A 22,935-nucleotide genomic window follows, 5' to 3' on the forward strand; every position below is an offset into this window, starting at 1 on the left:
TTATGTTCCTTTAAGTTAATCTACTTCTTTCCTCGTGAGATTGGTTTAAGATGTTCCCAAAAAAGTGGTCAGGCTTAAAGGGACAGTATACACTAATTTTCATATAACTGCGTGTAATAGACACTACTATAAAGAATAAGATGCACAGGTACTGATATAAAAATCCAGTATAAAACTGTTTAAAAACCTACTTAGAAGCTCTCTTTAGCTCTGTTGAAAAGGTAGTTGGAAAGCCCACTGCAAGTGGAAAATAAGACATTCCCCCCCCCCTCCCCCTTCTTTTGCATATGAAAAGACCCTTTACACAAACAGGAGCAAGCTGGAGAAGGTAGCTGACGGTATTCAAATTAAACTTTGGGGCTTGGTTAGGAGTCTGAAAATCAGAGCAATGTTATTTAAAAATAAGCAAAACTAAACATTTTTTTTAAAAGAAAAAACTTTATGGGATATATATATATATATATATATATATATATATATATATATATATATATATATATATATATATATATATATATGTATGCAAAGAAAAAATGTGTATAATGTCCCTTTAAGCCATTCAAGTAACTTGCTCTGAGGATCTGGTCATTCTCATGGTGGTAAACAGGAGGAGTCTGGAGAGCTGCGTCTTGTTTGCCGGTTCATGGCTTTCTTTCCATGCGACCATTTCCCCCAGTTCATCTTAGAAATTATAAATGTAATTATTTGCAAACATACCTCTGTCCCTGCTGCACATTTCACCACAGTCGGAAACACATACTTAAATATACGCGCATGCCCGGTTAAATGTATGCTTGTGCAGGTGCGCATGCTCTTCTCACTCTAAAGTCTCCTTCCTTTACACGGACCCCTTGCATGTATGACCCCTTAACCTCATATCACTATCTTTATCACACTCTGCACCTGCCTTTTTATCTCCATCCTTGGTAATCTCTCCCTTCCCCATCCCAGTGCCCTATCTAATCTGCCTCAATATCATTTTTCCTCTTTATAAATCCTTTCTTTAATTCACCACTTAGTAGGTTGGATTTTTTATTTTTTATTTATTTATTTATTTTTTGCAGGAGCAGTCAGAGCTGGAGAAGAGAGACCCCCAAGAGCTAGTCGGTAAGTGTCCCTGCTCCTGCACGTCCATAAAGCCCAAATGAGACAAGATAGACTGTAGTTCAGGGTTTGTGTGCATTCGGTATCATGCTGTTGTATGAAAAGCTTACTGGCTACTTTTGGAAGTAGACCAGCGATTTGTCAAGCAAGCTTATATTTGTTCTTAATTTTAAGTTCATTCACTTCTGACGTTATACTACACCAACATGTTGTGTAAACACAGTGATTCTGTTAGCGGATATGAGTATGTCAGGGTGTGTAGCCAGAAGCCTTGTGTGCTGGTCCTAGCTGCAGGGAACCTTTCCTGACGCAGTGTGTGCACTAACTTGCTATGTCCTGATGAAGCAGAGTATGACGTATGAGGAGGAGAGGTGCTGTAAACGTCTCAGCAATAACTGATTAACACTCCGCTTGGTTATAGGAAAAGCACTGGAAGCTAATCTTCCCTGGTTTAGAGAGCATAAAAAGATCTGTTCATATTTTGGCATCTTGCCTAGTGTCAAACTGTGTTTGCACATGTCCTACACCCTAGTGTGCTGCTTGTTGTGAGCTGTGCCCTCTGCCCAGCATCTCTTTTCAGCAGATTCCTACCCTCTCTTAGTTTTGTTTTTCTCACAAGCTGCACCCTGCGAGCTGTGCCCTCTGTCTCCCTTAAGCACTTGTGTTCACATGCCCTTTGCCCCCCAGGGATTCCTCACTCACTCTAAACCAAGAGACATTGTTCATTGTGTATAGTTAGAGAAAAGTCCCTCCTACACCTCTGACTGATCAGTCTAATAAACGTTATTACTCTGGCAAGGGCGGGCATAATGCCAACTTTCTCATTAACTACTGTTTCTGGGAATGTCTGTTTTATTCAGGACTGGCTCAAGAACGCGCACCTAGTGCACAAGCTTGTGTATCTTACAGGAAGTGTTTGTAAAACATTAGAGCTTGTATCATGGCTTTATGTCCTTATAATAGTTGAATTTGTATGAATATTTCTTGCTACTCTTGAAGTTTGCTTTGTTATCTCTGTGCCTAAAAGAACAGTAAAGTCAAAATTAAACTTAAATGGATTGGATAGAGCTCAGGAGCGTGCATGTGTCTTTAGCGGTCTGGCTATGTTATACATAGTTGCAAACACTGCTGCCGTAGACTGCTACAGACACTCTATGGCAGCAGAGTTTGCAACTATGTATAAACATGCTTGCAAACCGTGTTGCCAGGTGGCTATTTACAGGTGCACGCTCCTAAAAACTCACCTAGGATTAATGTTTAACAAATTATACAGAGTTCTAAGCAAAATTGATAATATAAGTAAATTGGAAGGTTGTTTAAAATTACATGCGCTCTCGGAATTATAAAAGTTTAATTTTGAATGATATTTGAATGCTTGCTGTTTAGTCGCAGGACATGCACCGGAAATGAGACAAACTACTGCTAATATAAAACGCATTATTTAGTAATAGATTGTAATTTATATTGTTAAAGAACTTTTTAATAAATGCAGTGCACTGATTATTCGTGCAGTGTATATTTGGTAGGGATCAGCATATTATCCACACTGGTCTGATATGTTAGCAGGTTTATCACACAAGCTGCACACACAGTATTACTGGATCTTTGGTGGTAACACAACCCCTGCGATGAGTACGAGACACACAGAGGACGATTGTTTATGGGTGTGGGAAGGAGGGGTGCGATGTCAGTGTAAGCAGCCAGAGGCAGTAAGACTGGGCCGTGGCATGTGCCCCCCCCCTCCCTTCACCCAAACAGCGGAATTAATCCTTCCATTTGGCAGCACTGAAATGTCATGTTTATCAGACAGTGCTGGTTAACACTTTCCGCACCACGTTTCAGGCTTATGACTTTTACAGGTGCATAGATAATGTGGAGCTCACCCATGACTTCTCCCACCTTTAAAATGCCTTTCTCTGTCCCTTTAGCATCCTTCTCTGAGAGGGTCCGGAACATGTTGCCAGATGAAATAAAAATCCCCCCAGAACCCCCAGGTCGCTGCTCCAACCACCTGCAGGTAAACATCTAACACCCTACTGTCTGACCTTACATTACTATGCATATTGCAGAAGGGACTGAGCCCTTAGGACTGGGGTAAATGGGGGGCAGCTATCGAGCGCTCAGGTTTGTGTATAGAGGCGGTTTTAATCTCCAATGCAGAAGACTATGCCTAAAAGGGGTATTCAAAGGTAATTCTCCAATTCATTAGAACATTGGTTCCCAAAGTGGGCGGTATTGCCCCCTGGAGGAGGTGAGATTACAGAGGGGAGCGATAATAGGTACAAGATGTGTAGGGGGGCACTGGGATTACAATAGGGGGCTATAGTAGGCAAGGAGTGTGCTAGGAGATGCTAGGATACATAGCTGCCACTTGTATTGAAGGCTTGCATTCTTTGTTGCAGTGTACATTAGCACAGCCATGTACTACATTACAATCTGCAGCGGTTAAACACATAGATTAGCAGGGTCGCTAGTGATAAAATTACATTCTGTAATTAGAGCATGCAATTTTTGCACTATAATGGCCCTTTAACTGCATAGCTTGGAATAACTGTGCAGTAGCAGGGAACACAGCAAAAACCTGTTGTGCTTGTCTAAGTAGCTTTTCATACAGTCATCTGTCAATGGTCTTCTGTGTGGTGTGCACTGCATCATTATCAGTTATTAGTAGAGTGCCAACAGATTCTGCTGCGCTAAATCAGAGCTTCTTAAACTTTTTTCACTTGGGACCCCTTTTAATATTTGAAAATGTTTCACCACTCCTATTATTATAGTCCAAAACAAACCCCTTGTCAGACAGGTATACAATGTATATACCACACAAGTGAGGGGATTGTTAGCAAAAATAAGTAAATTAAACCTTGTGGCCAATGCTAATTGCTAATGGTTAGACTCACTGTCTAATACCATGTACCTTCTATGTAGGCTTCTCCCCTGTGTGTAGCGATGAGCAGCACTACTGTGCACGCAAGGTTGCCTCTAATTTACACAGACACTCACACATATATATATATATATATATATATATATATATATATATATATATATATATATATATATATATATATCACACACGTACACACAGGCGCTCCCTCGTGTAGACACTCACACATACATATATATATATATATATCACACACGTACACACAGGTGCTCCCTCGTGTAGACACTCGCACATATATATATATATATATATATATATATATATATATATATATATCACACACGTACACACAGGCGCTCCCTCGTGTAGACACTCACACATACATATATATATATATATATATCACACACGTACACACAGGTGCTCCCTCGTGTAGACACTCGCACATATATATATATATATATATATATATATATATATCACACACGTACACACAGGCGCTCCCTCGTGTAGACACTCACACATACATATATATATATATATCACACACGTACACACAGGTGCTCCCTCGTGTAGACACTCGCACATATATATATATATATATATATCACACACGTACACACAGGCGCTCCTTCGTGTAGACACTCACACATTTAGCTAAATAAAACATACATTTGAAGAACAAGAGGAGGTCAAAAGCAACTTCCTATTCCTATCTGCCTAATTGCTTTACTGCTGCTGTTTGGTTTGTAATTAACCTACTGTTGTACCTGGGCAGCCATCTGTTCTTCTGTCTACTTGTGCATTAGTATATTATCACATCTTAGGGATACCTCTAAACCTTTGTAAGCAACCCCCAGTTACATAACGCTTTACATAAAGTGTGCTTATTGGTGCAGTTGTAGAACTATACTCCAAACAATGAAATTGACTCCAGATTTCCGCATGTTGCGATTTAACACTCCTGCTGACATAAAACCAGACATTGGTATTACTTTATCCAGCCAATCCAGCAACAAAGTGACTAAATATGGCAAATAACCACTGCATTAGAGCATTTATTTATTGGCATGAATGTGCATTAGTAGCTTTTACATCCCTGCTTAGGGGTCACATATATAGGCTTACACACCATGACACTGATTGGCTGCTAAGGACATACAGTGTCTTGCTCATATGCACCAATGCATTGCAGCTCCCAGCTGCTACTAGAACTGTTTAACAGCTTTACACTGGTTAAATACTTCATTATCAATAAGCATTTTTTTTTTAAATGTTAGAACATAATAGAGAATTGTATTATTACATTGGAAAGTCACTATAATTGGTGATAACCTGATAAGTTCATTGCAGTCCCACTGGCAGCTGAAGTGTTAAGAACTGAACTTTCCTCTGTTGTCCAAGCTTGACCAGAGCTTGTTTTCTAGATTGATTACCTGACAGCAGTAAGTGTGGGGGGGGGGGGCTCTGGGGATAAACGCAGGGCTCTGAGGAATGCAGTATGTAGGTGCGAGAGGCCGTGGGCATGTTCCAGCTTGCTCCTCTGCAGCCCGGCACATACAGAGAACATTGTGTAATGCTGAATACCTGTGAGACAGCAGTGCGAGGGGGGGGGGGGGCGGTTGTCGCGGCACTGTCACTGCACATGTAGTCTCTATGGTCTCCTATGTATGTAAAGTGGTGACATTACGTGCAGATTAGGCATAAAGTGTGTGACACTTCGCCCTTACCCACAAGTCCCTTGTTCTGCGGCTCTCCACCTCCTCCCACTTGTCCTCCGGTAATTTTAGATGCAGGTGCCCATCTGTTCAGGTATTTACAGAGCGGCCCATCGCCCTGGGTTAAGTAATAACTCTCGGGTTCAGGTTTCGGGGGTCAGAGGCTACAGGATTTATAGGATAAGGCTGACAGAAGGCTCAGTTTTCATTCTAGCCCTTCAGGTGTTAATCCTCAAAGCACATTTATGTATTATTATTTCTAATATGGCAACTCTATCTCCTGCATCTTGTTCTTTTCAGATGGGCTGTGACGCTTCAGCCTTATTAATACTTTGCCTTGAAGGGTTTTTATAAGTAAAACACTAAAGTTCTCCCTCTGTACCTTCATCAGCACTGCAGAACTTCTTGTGAATCGAACGATTAATGGTTTTGTATATTTGAACACAGACAAGTCTGTTCTGTGATATTAAAGGGACATAACGGTGCAAAACAATGCCCTAGTATGTTAGAAGTTAAACACATAGTTAAAGGACTATTAAAAACATTTTAATTGCACAATCAACAAGTTCATAATAAAAAGACGATGCAATTTGTCAGCCCCCTGTATCATGTGACGGCTATCAGCCAATCATAGACTCATTCACACTTAATTCTTTCACATGCTTAGTTGTAGCTGGTGCCTCAGTCTGCATATAAAAAGGTTGTGCACCACTTGGTAATGGAATTAAATTGGAAAGTCTCTTTAAACTGCATGCAAGATTTAAATCGTGAAAGTTTAATTTTGACTATGTTGTCCCCTTAAATTCAGATGCTATGCAGCAATCCACACCACTGGGAGCTAGCTGAAAACATCTGGTGAGCCAATGACAAGAGGCATATGTACATAGCCTTCAATGGGCATTTAACTCCCAGTGGTTCATTGCTACTCCTGAGTCTAAGTATGCTTTTAAACAATCGATACCAAGAGAACAAAGTAAATTTTATAATAGAAGTAAACAAAATTCTCTTAAAATTGTTCTGTCAAACCCCTGAAAGTTTAATTTTGATTTTCATATCCCTTTAATTCCCGGCCATGAGGGGAACGTACATTTTCAGGGACACTTTGTTGTACAGTTGGGGTTTCAGAGGATTCTGTCGGTGTCTGTGATCAGGGGCTATAATACAGTAGATATCCCTAGAAAGCAAGGTGAGCTCAGGGAGTCACCCAGTAGAGGAGGTAGAAGCCAATCTGCTGTTTTATCACACTATAACATTAAGGGGGCGGTCTTACTGAGGGCAGGGAGGGGCATCTGGGTACTTACATCATTCTGCACCTTCTGCTTTATCCTTATCACACTATAACATTAAGGGGGCGGTCTTACTGAGGGTAGGTAGGGGCATATGGGTACTTGTATCATTCTGCACCTTCTGCTTTATCCTTATCACACTATAACATTAAGGGGGCGGTCTTACTGAGGGTAGGTAGGGGCATATGGGTACTTGTATCATTCTGCACCTTCTGCTTTATCCTTATCACACTATAACATTAAGGGGGCGGTCTTACTGAGGGTAGGTAGGGGCATATGGGTACTTGTATCATTCTGCACCTTCTGCTTTATCCTTATCACACTATAACATTAAGGGGGCGGTCTTACTGAGGGTAGGTAGGGGCATCTGGGTACTTACATCATTCTGCACCTTCTGCTTTATCCTTATCACACTATAACATTAAGGGGGCGGTCTTACTGAGCGCAGGTAGGGGCATATGGGTACTTACATCATTCTGCAGCTTCTGCTTTATCCTTATCACACTATAACATTAAGGGGGCGGTCTTACTGAGCGCAGGTAGGGGCATATGGGTACTTACATCATTCTGCAGCTTCTGCTTTATCCTTATCACACTATAACATTAAGGGGGCGGTCTTACTGAGGGTAGGTAGGGGCATCTGGGTACTTACATCATTCTGCACCTTCTTCTTTATCCTTATCACACTAACATTAAGGGGGCGGTCTTACTGAGGGTAGGTAGGGGCATCTGGGTACTTACATCATTCTGCACCTTCTTCTTTATCCTTATCACACTATAACATTAAGGGGGCGGTCTTACTGAGGGTAGGTAGGGGCATATGGGTACTTACATCATTCTGCACCTTCTGCTTTATCCTTATCACACTATAACATTAAGGGGGCGGTCTTACTGAGGGTAGGTAGGGGCATCTGGGTACTTACATCATTCTGCACCTTCTTCTTTATCCTTATCACACTATAACATTAAGGGGGCGGTCTTACTGAGGGTAGGTAGGGGCATCTGGGTACTTACATCATTCTGCACCTTCTTCTTTATCCTTATCACACTATAACATTAAGGGGGCGGTCTTACTGAGGGTAGGTAGGGGCATCTGGGTACTTACATCATTCTGCACCTTCTGCTTTATCCTTATCACACTATAATATTAAGGGGGCGGTCTTACTGAGGGTAGGTAGGGGCACATGGGTACTTACATCATTCTGCACCTTCTGCTTTATCCTTATCACACTATAACATTAAGGGGGCGGTCTTACTGAGGGCAGGTAGGGGCATATGGGTACTTGTATCATTCTGCACCTTCTGCTTTATCCTTATCACACTATAACATTAAGGGGGCGGTCTTACTGAGGGTAGGTAGGGGCATCTGGGTACTTACATCATTCTGCACCTTCTGCTTTATCCTTTTCACACTAACATTAAGGGGGCGGTCTTACTGAGGGTAGGTAGGGGCACATGGGTACTTACATTATTCTGCACCTTCTGCTTTATCCTTATCACACTATAACATTAAGGGGGCGGTCTTACTGAGGGTAGGTAGGGGCATCTGGGTACTTACATCATTCTGCACCTTCTGCTTTATCCTTATCACACTATAACATTAAGGGGGCGGTCTTACTGAGGGTAGGTAGGGGCATCTGGGTACTTACATCATTCTGCACCTTCTTCTTTATCCTTATCACACTATAACATTAAGGGGGCGGTCTTACTGAGGGTAGGTAGGGGCATATGGGTACTTGTATCATTCTGCACCTTCTGCTTTATCCTTATCACACTATAACATTAAGGGGGCGGTCTTACTGAGGGCAGGTAGGGGCATATGGGTACTTACATCATTCTGCACCTTCTGCTTTATCCTCATCACACTATAACATTAAGGGGGCGGTCTTACTGAGGGTAGGTAGGGGCATATGGGTACTTGTATCATTCTGCACCTTCTGCTTTTTCCTTATCACAGCGTTAAGGGGACGTGAAACACAATTACGATTCAGATAGAGTATACTATTTTAAACAACTTTCCAATTTACTTGCATCATCAATTTTGCTTCAATCTCTTGGTGTCCTTTATTGAAGGAGACGTAATGCACTAATGAGAGCTAGCTGGACACATCAGTAAGCCAATGAAAACGGGCATAAATGTACATCCACCAATCGGCAGCTAGTTCCCAGCTCCTGGAGCTACCTAGATATGCTTTCTTTCATGTAATTAGGAAGAGTCCATGAGCTAGTGACGTATGGGATATACATTCCTACCAGGAGGGGCAAAGTTTCCCAAACCTTAAAATGCCTATAAATACACCCCTCACCACACCCACAATTCAGTTTTACAAACTTTGCCTCCTATGGAGGTGGTGAAGTAAGTTTGTGCTAGATTCTACGTTGATATGCGCTCCGCAGCAAGTTGGAGCCCGGTTTTCCTCTCAGCGTGCAGTGAATGTCAGAGGGATGTGAGGAGAGTATTGCCTATTTGAATGCAGTGATCTCCTTCTACGGGGTCTATTTCATAGGTTCTCTGTTATCGGTCGTAGAGATTCATCTCTTACCTCCCTTTTCAGATCGACGATATACTCTTATTTATATACCATTACCTCTACTGATTCTCGTTTCAGTACTGGTTTGGCTTTCTACAAACATGTAGATGAGTGTCCTGGGGTAAGTAAGTCTTATTTTCTGTGACACTCTAAGCTATGGTTGGGCACTTTTTTATAAAGTTCTAAATATATGTATTCAAACATTTATTTGTCTTGACTCAGAATGTTCAACATTCCTTATTTTTCAGACAGTCAGTTTCATATTTGGGATAAATGCATTTGTTTCAATCATTTTTTCTTACCTTAAAAAATTTGACTTTTTCCCTGTGGGCTGTTAGGCTCGCGGGGGCAGAAAATGCTTCATTTTATTGCGTCATTCTTGGCGCGGACTTTTTTGGCGCAAAATTTTTTTTCTGTTTCCGGCATCATACATGTCGCCGGAAGTTGCGTCATTTTTTTGACGTTTTTTTTGCGTCAAAAATGTCGGCGTTCTGGATGTGGCGTCATTTTTGGCGCCAAATAATGTGGGCGTCTTTTTTTGGCGCTAAAAAATATGGGCGTCATTTTTGTCTCCACATTATTTAAGTCTCATTATTTATTGCTTCTGGTTGCTAGAAGCTTGTTCACTGGCATTTTTTTTCCCATTCCTGAAACTGTCATTTAAGGAATTTGATCAATTTTGCTTTATATGTTGTTTTTTTCTTTTACATATTGCAAGATGTTCCACGTTGCAACTGAGTCAGAAGATACTTCAGGAAAATCACTGCCCAGTGCTGGAGCTACCAAGCTAAGTGTATCTGCTATAAACTTTTGGTATTTTCTCCAGCTGTTGTTTGTATTGCATGTCATGTCAAACTTATTAATGCAGATAAAATTTCCTTTAGTACTGTTACATTACCTGTTGCTGTTCCGTCAACATCTAATTTTCAGAGTGTTCCTGATAACATAAGAGATTTTATTTTTTAAATCCATTAAGAAGGCTATGTCTGTTATTTCTCCTTCTAGTTTACATAAAAGTCTTTTAAAACTTCTCTTTTTTCAGATGAATTTTTAAATGAACATCATCATTCTGATACTGATAATGGTTCTTCTGGTTCAGAGGTTTCTGTCTCAGAGGTTGATGCTGATAAATCTTTGTATTTGTTCAAGATGGAATTTATTCGTTCTTTACTTAAAGAAGTATCATTTGCATTAGAAATAGAGGATTCTGGTCCTCTTGATACTAAATGTAAACGTTTAAATAAGGTTTTTAAATCTCCTGTAGTTATTCCAGAAGTGTTTAATCTCCCTGATGCTATTTCTGAAGTAATTCCAGGGAATGGAATAATTTGGGTAATTTATTTACTCCTTCTAGACGTTTAAGCAATTATATCCTGTGCCATCTGACAGATTAGAGTTTTTTGGGACAAAAATCCCTAAGGTTATGGGGCTGTCTCTACTCCTGCTAATGTACTACTATTCCTACGGCAGATAGTACTTCATTTAAGGATCCTTTAGATAGGAAAAATGAATCCTTTCTAAGAAAAGCTTACTTATGTTCAGGTAATCTTCTTAGACCTGCTATATTTTTAGCGGATGTTGCTGCAGCTTCAACTTTTTGGTTAGAAGTTTTAGCGCAACAAGTAACAGATCATAATTTTATAGCATTATTATTATTCTATAACATGCTAATAATTTTATTGGTGATACCATCTTTTGATATCATTAGAGTTGATGTCAGGTATATGTCTCTAGCTATTTTAGCTAGAAAAGCTTTATGGATTAACTTGGAATGCTGATATGTCTTCTAAGTCAACTTTGCTTTCCCTTTCTTTCCAGGGTAAATAATCATTTTCGTTCCTTTCCTCACAACAAGGAACAAAAGCCTGATCCTTCATCCTCAGGAGCGGTATCAGTTTGGAAACTATTTCCAGTTTGGAATATATCCAAGCCTTATAGAAACCTATAGCCAGCTCCTAAGTACATATGAAGGTGCGGCCCTTATTCCAGCTCAGCTGGTATGGGGCAGATTACGTTTTCTTCAAAGAAATTTGGATCAATTCCGTTCTCAATCTCTGGTTTCAGAACATTGTTTCAGAAAGGTACAGAATTGGCTTCAAGTTAAGGCCTCCTGCTAAGAGATTTTTTTCTTTCCCGTGTCCCAGTTAACACAGCAAGGCTCAGCGTTTCTGAAATGTGTTTCAGATCTAGAGTTGGCTGGAGTAATTATGCCAGTTCCAGTTCTGGAACAGGGGCTGGGGTTTTATTTTATCTCTTCATTGTACCAAAGAAGGTCAATTCCTTCAGACCAGTTCCGGATCTATCATTATTGAATCGTTATGTTAGGATACCAACATTCAAAATGGTTACTGTAGGACTATCCTGCCTTTTGTTTAGCAAGGGCATTATATGTCTACAATAGATTTACAAGATGTGTATCTGCATATTCCGATTCATCCAGATCACTTTTAGTGTCTGAGATTCTCTTTTTAGACAAGCATTACCAGTTTTGTGGCTCTACCGTTTGGCCTAGCCTCAGTTCCAAGAATTTTTTTCAAAGGTTATCGGTGCCCTTCTTTCTGTAATCAGAGAACAGGGTTTTGGTATTTCCTTATTTGGACGATATCTTGGTACTTGCTCAGTCTTCTCATTTTCGAAGAATCTCATACGAATCGACTTGTGTTGTTTCTTCAAGTTCATGGTTGGAGGATCAATTTACCAATCAGTTCATTGATTCCTCAGACAAGGGTAACCTTTTTAGGTTTCTAGATAGATTCAGTGTCTATGACTCTGTCCTTGTCAGACAAGAGAAGTTTAACATTGATATCAGCTTGTCAAAACCTTCAGTCACAATCATTCCCTTTGGTAGCCTTATGCATGGAAATGTTAGGTCTTAGGACTGTCGCATCAGATGCGATCTCCTTTGCTCGTTTTCACATGCGACCTCTTCAGCTCTGTATGCTGAACCAATGGTGCAGGGATTACTCAAAGATATCTCAATTAATATCTTTAAACCGATTTTACGACACTCTCTGACATGGTGGACAGATCACCATCGTTTAGTTCAGGGGGCTTCTTTGTTCTTCCGACCTGGACTATAATCTCAACAGATGCAAGTCTTACAGGTTGGGGAGCTGTGTGGGGGTATCTGACGGCACAAGGGGTTTGGGAATCTCAGGAGGTGAGATTTCCGATCAATATTTTGGAACTCCGTGCAATTTTCAGAGCTCTTCAGTCTTGGCCTCTTCTGAAGAAGAGTTTTTTTGTTTTTTTTCAGTTCATTTGTTTTCAGATAGACAATGTCACAACTGTGGCATACATCAATCATCAAGGAGGGACTCACAGTCCTCTGGCTATGAAAGAAGTATCTCGAATTTTGGTTTGGGCGGAATCCAGCTCCTGTCTAATCTCTGCGGTTCATATCCCAGGTATGGACAATTGGAAAGCGGATTATCTCAGTCGCCAAACATTGCACTTGGGCGAATGGTCTCTTCACCCAGAGGTATTTCCTCAGATTGTTCAAATGTGGGAACTCCCAGAAATAGATCTGATGGCTTCTCATCTAAACAAGAAACTTCCCTGGTATCTGTCCGGATCCCGGGATCCTCGGGCGGAGGCAGTGGATGCATTTTTTTCCTTGGAAGTATCATCCTGCCTATATCTTTCCGCCTCTAGTTTTTCTTCCAAGAGTAATCTCCAAGATTCTGAAGGAATGCTCGTTTGTTCTGCTGGTAGCTCCGGCATGGCCTCACAGGTTTTGGTATGCGGATCTGGTCCGGATGGCCTCTTGCCAACCGTGGACTCTTCCGTTAAGACCAGACCTTCTGTCGCAAGGTCCTTTTTTCCATCAGGATCTGAAATCCTTAAATTTAAAGGTATGGAGATTGAACGCTTGATTCTGGGTCAAAGAGGTTTCTCTGACTCTGTGATTAATACTATGTTACAGGCGTGTAAATCTGTATCTAGAGAGATATATTATAGAGTCTGGAAGACTTATATTTCTTGGTGTCTTTCTCATCATTTTTTGGCATTCTTTTAGAATACCGAGAATTTTACAGTTTCTTCAGGATGGTTTAGATAAGGGTTTGTCCGCAAGTTCCTTGAAAGGTCAAATCTCTGCTCTTTCTGTTCTTTTTCATAGAAAGATTGCTATTCTTCCTGATATTCATTGTTTTGTACAAGCTTTGGTTCGTATAAAACCTGTAATTAAGTCAATTTCTCCTCTTTGGAGTTTGAATTTGGTTCTGGGGGCTCTTCAAGTTCCTCCGTTTGAACCTATGCATTCATTGGACATTAAATTACTTTCTTGGAAAGTTTTGTTCCTTTTGGCAATCTCTTCTGCCAGAAGAGTTTCTGAATTATCTGCTTTTTCTTGTGAGTCTCCTTTTCTGATTTTTCATCAGGATAAGGCGGTGTTGCGAACTTCTTTTGATTTTTTTACCTAAAGTTGTGAATTCCAACAACATTAGTAGAGAATTTGTGGTTCCTTCATTATATCCTAATCCTAAGAATTCTAGGGAGAAATTGTTGCATTCTTTGGATGTTGTTAGAGCTTTGAAATATTATGTTGAAGCTACTAAGTCTTTCCGTAAGACTTCTAGTTTATTTGTTTTCTTTTCCGGTTCTAGAAAAGGCCAGAAAGCTTCTGCCATTTCTTTGGCATCTTGGTTGAAATCTTTATTTCATCATGCTTATGTCGAGTCGGGTAAAACTCCGCCTCTAAGGATTACAGTTCATTCTACTAGTTCAGTTTCTACTTCCTGGGCGTTTAGGAATGAAGCTTCGATTGATCAGATTTGCAAAGCAGCAACTTGGTCCTCTTTGCATACTTTTTCTAAATTCTACCATTTTGATGTGTTTTCTTCTTCTGAAGCAGTTTTTGGTAGAAAAGTACTTCTGGCAGTGGTTTCAGTTTGAATCTTCTGCTTATGTTTTTCATTAAACTTTATTTTGGGTGTGGATTATTTTCAGCAGGAATTGGCTGTCTTTATTTTATCCCTCCCTCTCTAGTGACTCTTGTGTGGAAAGATCCACATCTTGGGTAGTCATTATCCCATACGTCACTAGCTCATGGACTCTTGCTAATTACATGAAAGAAAACATAATTTATGTAAGAACTTACCTGATAAATTCATTTCTTCATATTAGCAAGAGTCCATTTGTATAAAGCACAATTATTCCAATTCCTTATTTTATATGCTTTCGCACTTTTTTCATATCACCCCACTTCTTGGCTATTCGTTAAACTGAATTGTGGGTGTGGTGAGGGGTGTATTTATAGGCATTTTAAGGTTTGGGAAACTTTGCCCCTCCTGGTAGGAATGTATATCCCATACGTCACTAGCTCATGGACTCTTGCTAATATGAAAGAAATGAATTTATCAGGTAAGTTCTTACATAAATTATGTTTTTCAACAAAGGATACCAAAAGAGCAAAGCAAATTAGACAAAGTAAATTGGAAAGTTGTTTTAAAATTGTATGCTCTGAATGTTGTGTTTCCCCTTTAATGTTAAAAAGGGGGGTCTCATTGATGGCAGGTAGGGGCATATGAGTTCTTATATTATTCTGCACCTTTTACTTTATCCTTAGGAAAAAATTCAGAAGCTGTATGAGCGGAAGCTGAAAGAGGGAACAGATATGAACCACATCATTCAGAAGAAAAAGGAGTTCAGGAATCCCAGGTGTGATATTATATCCTTGTCTGCATCTCACGGCAGGTGCCCACCTCCATATAACGGTCTCCCTTGTCAAACTGTCTTATTGTTCTGCACTCTCATTCCCTTTTAAAGGGATATTAAAGTCACATTTTAATTGCCTTATAACTGAATTCATTTATTAAGTGAAAATGAAACAGTGTTGCCTTACACATTTATTATTTATTTTGCATATGTATGTTGTAAAAATGTTGCTTGCAGTGGTGGTTACAAAACCTTATTATTGGGTGACAAACACCCCTTGGTAGATTCATGGTTGTTCCACGGGTGGTTGGAGGTGCAGTTACGGGTGTTCTATGGGCAGGGAACGAGAAGTCATAGGTGTTGTGAAGGTGGAGCTAGGTGGTCCAGGCAGTGGGGTTAGGCAGTTGTGGGACGTGGCTTTCCTCCTTTGCCGAATGGGGGTGCAGAAAAAAAAGATTTAACCCTGACTAATAAACTATAGTGATATTTTCCCACCCCTGCATGTAATTAAATTACAGTCCAGAGCAGCAATGCACTACTCAGACTAGGAGGCCTATTTAACAAAGGTTAAACAGTGCGGATCAGGTCCGACAGACCTCGCTGAATGCAGAGAGCAATACGCTCTGTGAGCTGCTGGTGCAACGCCGCCCCCTGCAGACTCGCGGCCGTACTCGCTCGGGTTGAATTGTGGCGATCTCTGTCCGCCTCCTCAGATCAGACGGACAGGTTATGGAGCAGCAGTCTTGAGACCGTTGCTCCATAACTTGTGTTTCTGGCGAGTCTGAAGGCTCATCAGAAACACGGGGCGTCAAGCTCCATACAGAGCTGGATAGATATGCCCCTAGATGTTCACATCCGGTGAGCCAATGATAACAGGTCTAAGTGTGGAGGCACCGATCACCAGCTACCTTCAGTAGTGCATTACTGCTCCTTAGCCTACCGAAGTATGCTTTTCAATGTATTCTAAGAGAATAAAGAACATTTGGTAATGGCAAATTGAAAAGTCCAAAAAACTGCTCTACCTGAAGCATAAAAGTTTTAGCTGTGACTTTCATGTTCCTTTAAAATGATTTGCCAGGCACTGCTGAACCACACACATGCACACACATGCACACACCTACACAAACACCACACTCTTCAGTTGTCTCCATAAACCCAAATCCCCCTAGCTGCCCCCATCAGGTCCGAGGTCATTACACCCTAATATTAATTGTACAATCTCACACTCGTCATTCTGTGCTCTGTGGCCTATTCGGCAGCAAATCACTAGAGACTTTAGGACAGGACTTCTGGGAATTATTACTAATGAACCGTTCTCTCCCTCAGTATCTATGAGAAGCTCATCCAGTTCTGCTCTATTGATGAACTTGGCACAAATTACCCCAAGGTGAGTGTGGCACACAGACATCTAGGCAGTGATGCTGAGTGTACTGCGCCAGCCTTTCCTGCCATCCCTTTTTAACACCTTAATGTTTCTACTTAGGATTTAGTTGTGTGTGTGTGTGTAAAGCAGGAAGTTCTGTATTTCATCCATTTTGTTTTCTCACCTTTTGTCCTATAAATAATCTATTCTGTAATTCAAGATCTTTCCAGATCCCCCCTCTTCCTCCCTGTGCATAATACTAAATAAACGTAACTTTTAATGGAAGATAAGAACATTTATGTAGCCTCAGGCTTGATTATTTCTTGGAAAAGTACTTTATATTATTTCTTTACTGTATTAACTTGTGTTTCCTTGTGTGTGAGTCTGAGGAACGGCTCTTGTCTATACACCTCTCTGGCCCTTGTTCTTGTCCACATAAGCAACAAACATCTGACCTTCATATCTATTCATCCTGTCTTTCAGGACATGTTTGACCCCCACGGCTGGTCTGAAGATTCTTACTATGAATCTCTCGGTATGTGCGCAACATTCATTTCCTGCTTTAAGGCTGGTTCTGGTCCATAGTTAATACTGGATTTATAATGTTTATACAGATGCTGTTGTATGGGCCAGTGGGTCTAGTCTGATTATTGAAACATGCATTGGCTTTTATCCATTTTTATCTTGATGATTTCAACAGTTTGTAGCACTAGAATGTGAGTAATGACATTTGTTTAGAAGACTCAAATAGGGGATACGTGCTAAAACTTTATCAGTGACCTTGTAAGACCACCAAATATATTGTGCTTAAAGCCATTTAATTATCTGCTATAGTTACGCAGGGGGAGGTTTAATTGAATGTTTGTTTTAAAAATGCATCTTAATGTTGTAATTCAAAAATGAATTTACCCCTTCTGCTTTGTCTTCATTTTTTTGTACTGCTGATATCGCTAAACAAAATATGCTGTCCTGTCGTAGTCTAACATCTTCTCTCTTTCTCTCTGTTACTACAGCAAAAGCCCAAAAGATCGAAATGGATAAACTCGAAAAAGCAAAAAAAGAAAGAACTAAGGTTAGCACTAGTCTAAATCTGGAGTTTGCTATGCAAATTTTGAACTTTTTGTCTTTTCCTTTGAGTGGCACTATACTGCATTCGCTTTCCACCTTCAAGATATTGCAAAAGTTCTGCATTTTGGGGGTAAACAATCTACTCTCTCTAGTATGACAGTTGGCTTTTGTGTGCTTGGTTTAGTGTGGTACTCCTCATGGGTGCGTTGCTTGGTTTAGTGTGGTAATCAGTCATTGGTACATTGCTTGGTTTAGTGTGGTACTCAGTCATTGGTACATTGCTTGGTTTAGTGGGGTACTCAGTCATGGGTACATTGCTTGGTTTAGTGGGGTACTCAGTCATGGGTATGTTGCTTGGTTTAGTGGGGTACTCAGTCATGGGTACATTGCTTGGTTTAGTGGGGTACTCAGTCATGGGTATGTTGCTTGGTTTAGTGTGGTACTCAGTCATGGGTACGTTGCTTGGTTTAGTGGGGTACTTAGTCATTGGTACATTGCTTGGTTTAGTGGGGTACTCAGTCATTGGTACATTGCTTGGTTAAGTGGGGTACTTAGTCATTGGTACATTGCTTGGTTTAGTGGGGTACTCAGTCATGGGTATGTTGCTTGGTTTAGGGGGGTACTTAGTCATGGGTATGTTTCTTGGTTTAGTGGGGTACTCAGTCATTGGTACATTGCTTGGTTTAGTGTGGTACTTAGTCATGGGTATGTTACTTGGTTTAGTGGGGTACTCAGTCATTGGTACATTGCTTGATTTAGTGGGGTACTCAGTCATTGGTACATTGCTTGGTTTAGTGGGGTACTTAGTCATTGGTACATTGCTTGGTTTAGTGGGGTACTTAGTCATGGGTATGTTGCTTGGTTTAGTGGGGTACTCAGTCATGGGTATGTTGCTTGGTTAAGTGGGGTACTCAGTCATGGGTATGTTGCTTGTTTTAGTGTGGTACTCAGTCATGGGCCCAGAGACAGAACATTTTTCACTTTCTGTGATGAGATTTTTTTTAGTGAATAATTTTCTGCAGGTCATTTTTAAATAAATAAATGTGTAAATTTGTCAGATACACTAAAGCACCAGATCAATTGCAATGTGTTGGTTAACTGGAGAATAAAGCAATATTTAAAGTTGTATAATCTAGTGCAGTAGTGAAAATTTCATTGCAATTTAGTTGCAGATAAAAAAAGTCATTGTAAAATGTCTCTTGAATTAATGTTTCCTTTTCTCTTAGTCTAACATAGAAATGTAGGAATAAAAAGGTGCATTGCTCATACGAACATCTCACATTCAGAGGAAAACAGCTTTGCAGACTGTGAAAAGCTAGGGAACAAGTTTACAAAAATCTCAGAGCCAGACAACAATCAATGCACTGCTGCTTTGTAGCACTACTGCATATTTGATTGTAGTCTTCAAACAGCACTTTGCTCTGGATGGACTGTGTTAAGGAAAACTTATACAATGCAGCCAGAGAACAGATCTGTTTAAAAAGAACAGTCTAATGTCTAGCAGCACTGAAAAGTTAAAATGCTAACAGTTCCTGTTCTTTCTGCTGGGGTACTCAGTCATTGGTACATTGCTTGGTTAAGTGGGGTACTCAGTCATTGGTACATTGCTTGGTTTAGTGGGGTACTCAGTCATTGGTACATTGCTTGGTTTAGTGGGGTACTCAGTCATGGGTATGTTGCTTGGTTTAGGGGGGTACTTAGTCATGGGTATGTTTCTTGGTTTAGTGGGGTACTCAGTCATTGGTACATTGCTTGGTTTAGTGTGGTACTTAGTCATGGGTATGTTACTTGGTTTAGTGGGGTACTCAGTCATTGGTACATTGCTTGATTTAGTGGGGTACTCAGTCATTGGTACATTGCTTGGTTTAGTGGGGTACTTAGTCATGGGTATGTTGCTTGGTTTAGGGGGGTACTTAGTCATGGGTATGTTGCTTGGTTTAGTGGGGTACTCAGTCATGGATATGTTGCTTGCTTTAGTGGGGTACTCAGTCATGGGTATGTTGCTTGGTTTAGTGGGGTACTCGGTCATGGGTATGTTGCTTGGTTTAGTGGGGTACTCGGTTATGGGTATGTTGCTTGGTTTAGTGGGGTACTCGGTCATGGGTATGTTGCTTGGTTTAGTAGGGTACTCAGCCATGGGTACGTTGCTTGGTTTAGTGTTGTATTCAGTCAAAGGTATGTTGCTTGGTTTAGGGGGTACTCAGTCATGGGTATGTTGCTTGGTTTAGGGGGGGTACTCAGTCATGGGTATGTTGCGTAGTTTAGGGGGGCTACTCAGTCAGGGGTACATTGCTTGGTTTAGTGTGGTACTCAGTCAGGGGTACGTTGCTTTTGAGGTAACTGTGTGTGCTGTGGACCGTCTATGTGATTTCTTGGTTTAGTGTGGTACTCGGTCATGGGTGATTTGCTTGGTTTTGTGTGGTACTCATTCAAGGGTATGTTGCTTGGTTTAGTGTGGTACTCAGTCATGGGTGCGTTGCTTGGTTTAGTGGGGTACTTAGTCATGGGTATGTTGCTTGGTTTAGGGGGCTACTTAGTCATGGGTATGTTGCTTGGTTTAGAAGGGTACTTAGTCATGGGTATGTTGCTTGGTTTAGAAGGGTACTTAGTCATGGGTATGTTGCTTGGTTTAGAAGGGTACTTAGTCATGGGTATGTTGCTTGGTTTAGGGGGGTACTCAGTCATGGGTATGTTGGTTTAGTGTAGTACTCGGTCATGGGTACGTTGCTTGGCTTGGTGTGGTAAGTGTGTTTTAGCTTGGTTTAGTAAGCATTTCTTTTCTTTTGGCTCTCATGTTTTCCTGACATTTTCCTTTTTTTTTTTTTTTTCGTTTACAGATAGAGTTTGTTACTGGTACTAAAAAGGGAACAACAACCAGTGCACCAACTAGCACCATTAGTACCACAACCAATTCTACCTCAGGTAGGTAAGCTTGTGAGGTAACTGTGTAAAGTGATAAGCAGGCTAATTTTTCTAATTTTATAAGCATAAACCACCTTTTGTAACTCTTACAGAATAATAATTAATATCTGTCAAAAGAAGAGCTCTGAGGAGAGTTGGCAAACTGTCATGTAATGGGGCAAGGAAGGGGTAGGTGAGTGTTGTATCCAGAGCTGCTCATTTTTGACCCTGTACTATTTTCTTTTCAACCAGATGCACAGAAACGGAAAAGCAAGTGGGACTCTGCTATTCCCACCACTGCCATCCCCCAGCCAGCCATCCTGACCACCACGACCACACTGCCCTCCGTAGTCACAGTAACCACCAGTGCCAGTGGCTCCAAAACTACTGTCATCTCTGCTGTAGGAACTATAGTGAAGAAGGCAAAACAGTGAGGGGAGGGTTGTTAAATGGACTGGACTTGATGCAGGAAGAGGTGCTGTCATTGCTACAACGTGTCTTCTGCCAGCCCTGGAAATCTGCTGTGTTTTCATTTATATCAGGATTATTTTGGGCATCTACCACTGCCTGAAAATTGTCATAGCTGTAATATAACTGGACTTTAATGACAATTGTTCTTGGACTCTCCAGCACTTGGGGAGAGGGTATTTTATAAGGGGTTTATTTGAACATTCGTTCAACCCAAAAAAATAAGTGTTTTCTTTTTTAATCTGTTAATTAAATTTTTTTTTCTTTTTTTTTTTTTTCCTACTTTATCTTTCTTGTAATTGTTAAATTTAAAGTGACTGCACTCACTGGAAATTTTACAGCATTTAACATACTACCAAGCAGATGGTAAACCGTTCAAGACATTCTACACAAAATAACTCTTGAGATATACACCCTGTATGGAAAGCTAACTACTGACTTTTGTGGCTCAAATGATTTACACTATAATTTCCTATACAGGGTGTTTCTCCATTAATTGTATAGATCAGGGTCTCAAGGCATATGAGACGGTGCTCAAAGTTCAATCAAAGTAAAACTAAAAAGAAACAGATTGTGTTTAAAAACAGCTAACTACTTTCTTGTTTTCTTGCAAAATGAGCCCTTCTCAGTGTAGCCACTGCCTGCAGCTAGATACGAGAGAAGACGCAATGAGAACGTGTTACATTCTGCCTCTTCTGAGCATGGGCAAGATATTGTCTTCTTGTTTTGTTTACATTCCCTAACAAAACCAGCTCATGTTGCTCTAGAACATTTTTGCCATCAAGCTATAAATGCCTTCCTGTAGAGACCTCAGCCTCTTTATGGGGCTGTGACAGAAAGTAATGAACACTTTCTTGAGCACATATAAAGTAAAAGGTAAAATTATTTTTAAATGATGAATAATACATATTTCAATTATTTCTATTAAATATAACCCACTGCTTAGTGCATTTTTATTACAACAATGAAACAGACTATTTTATATCCATTTATCTTGACGTCACAAAATAATCTTGTAATTTGCTGATCAGTTTTACTCAACTTGTATGTAGAACATCCTACAAGTTTCAAACTATAAACATTCCTTTTGTGACAAACATCATTGAAATTATTATTTTCTTCTTAATATGAGGAAAGTCCACAGCTTCATTCATTACTTGTGGGAATACAGAACCTGGCCACCAGGAGGAGGCCAAGACACCCCAACCAAAGGCTTAAATACCTCCCCCAGTCATTCTTTCATCACAGGAGGATGCCAGAGAAGTGTCAGAAGATTTGGATTACTCTCTTATGGAGGGTAGTACCCTTCGGCATGGGACTGGAGTTTTTAGTAGCCTTGTCAGCCTCTCAGTGAGAGCACTGATGAATGTTAGGGTCTGGAGATGCAGGGAGAGTCTTTCTGCAAAACCATCCAGACTCGTATTAACAGCTCCTAAGCAATCAGTGTTGACGAGTTTCACTGCCTGCTTCTATCACTCAAGTCCATGTCAGGTGCGATGCTACAAGACTGTCAAACTTTAGAGGCTGTGTGTCTGTTCCACTGTGGTGATTCCGGTAAGATCGTTTCATTTTATACTCATGATAACGCAAGAAGACAGGGTCACAGTGTAACTCCTTTGATCTGTATGGAATCAAGGGTTAATATCTCCGGAAGGGGATTATTGAACAGGGGGATTGACGCATAATTTGCTTTGTTTTATGCTGCAACATGTGTGAGATGAGGCTCAGGCAGATGTTGGAACATTCAGGTTTTACTTTCATTTTTGGATATCTGCGCAGTCTGTTGGGTTTGGCGCACTTATTCCAGAAGCAGGGGCGGTCCTGCATGGCACACCATGTGACCGGGTGTGGTCTCATTGATTTTCTCTTTCCTGACCGTGCGGTTTACAGGAGACAAAGCGGTTTCTCTGTGGAGCCTGGGTCATAGGAGGTGGTAAGTGCCCCAGCCATTGGG

General features: G+C 40.7%; 1 protein-coding gene across 1 annotated transcript in view; it reads left to right on the forward strand.

The window, feature by feature from the left end:
* SAP30BP (SAP30 binding protein) overlaps window positions 1-21,250 on the forward strand; it is a 113,829-nt gene extending 92,579 nt beyond the window's left edge. Inside the window, exons 4-11 of the mRNA XM_053709068.1 lie at window positions 1,065-1,107; window positions 3,033-3,121; window positions 15,093-15,184; window positions 16,508-16,568; window positions 17,028-17,079; window positions 17,558-17,616; window positions 20,450-20,534; window positions 20,766-21,250. Of these exons, the coding sequence (XP_053565043.1) occupies window positions 1,065-1,107; window positions 3,033-3,121; window positions 15,093-15,184; window positions 16,508-16,568; window positions 17,028-17,079; window positions 17,558-17,616; window positions 20,450-20,534; window positions 20,766-20,947 (663 nt within the window). The 3' untranslated portion in view covers window positions 20,948-21,250. The remainder of the gene's footprint in view (window positions 1-1,064; window positions 1,108-3,032; window positions 3,122-15,092; window positions 15,185-16,507; window positions 16,569-17,027; window positions 17,080-17,557; window positions 17,617-20,449; window positions 20,535-20,765) is intronic.
* Window positions 21,251-22,935: the final 1,685 nt, after the last annotated feature.

The sequence above is a fragment of the Bombina bombina genome, chromosome 1 (genome assembly GCF_027579735.1).
Source record: "Bombina bombina isolate aBomBom1 chromosome 1, aBomBom1.pri, whole genome shotgun sequence".
NCBI classification, from domain to species: Eukaryota; Metazoa; Chordata; class Amphibia; order Anura; family Bombinatoridae; genus Bombina; species Bombina bombina.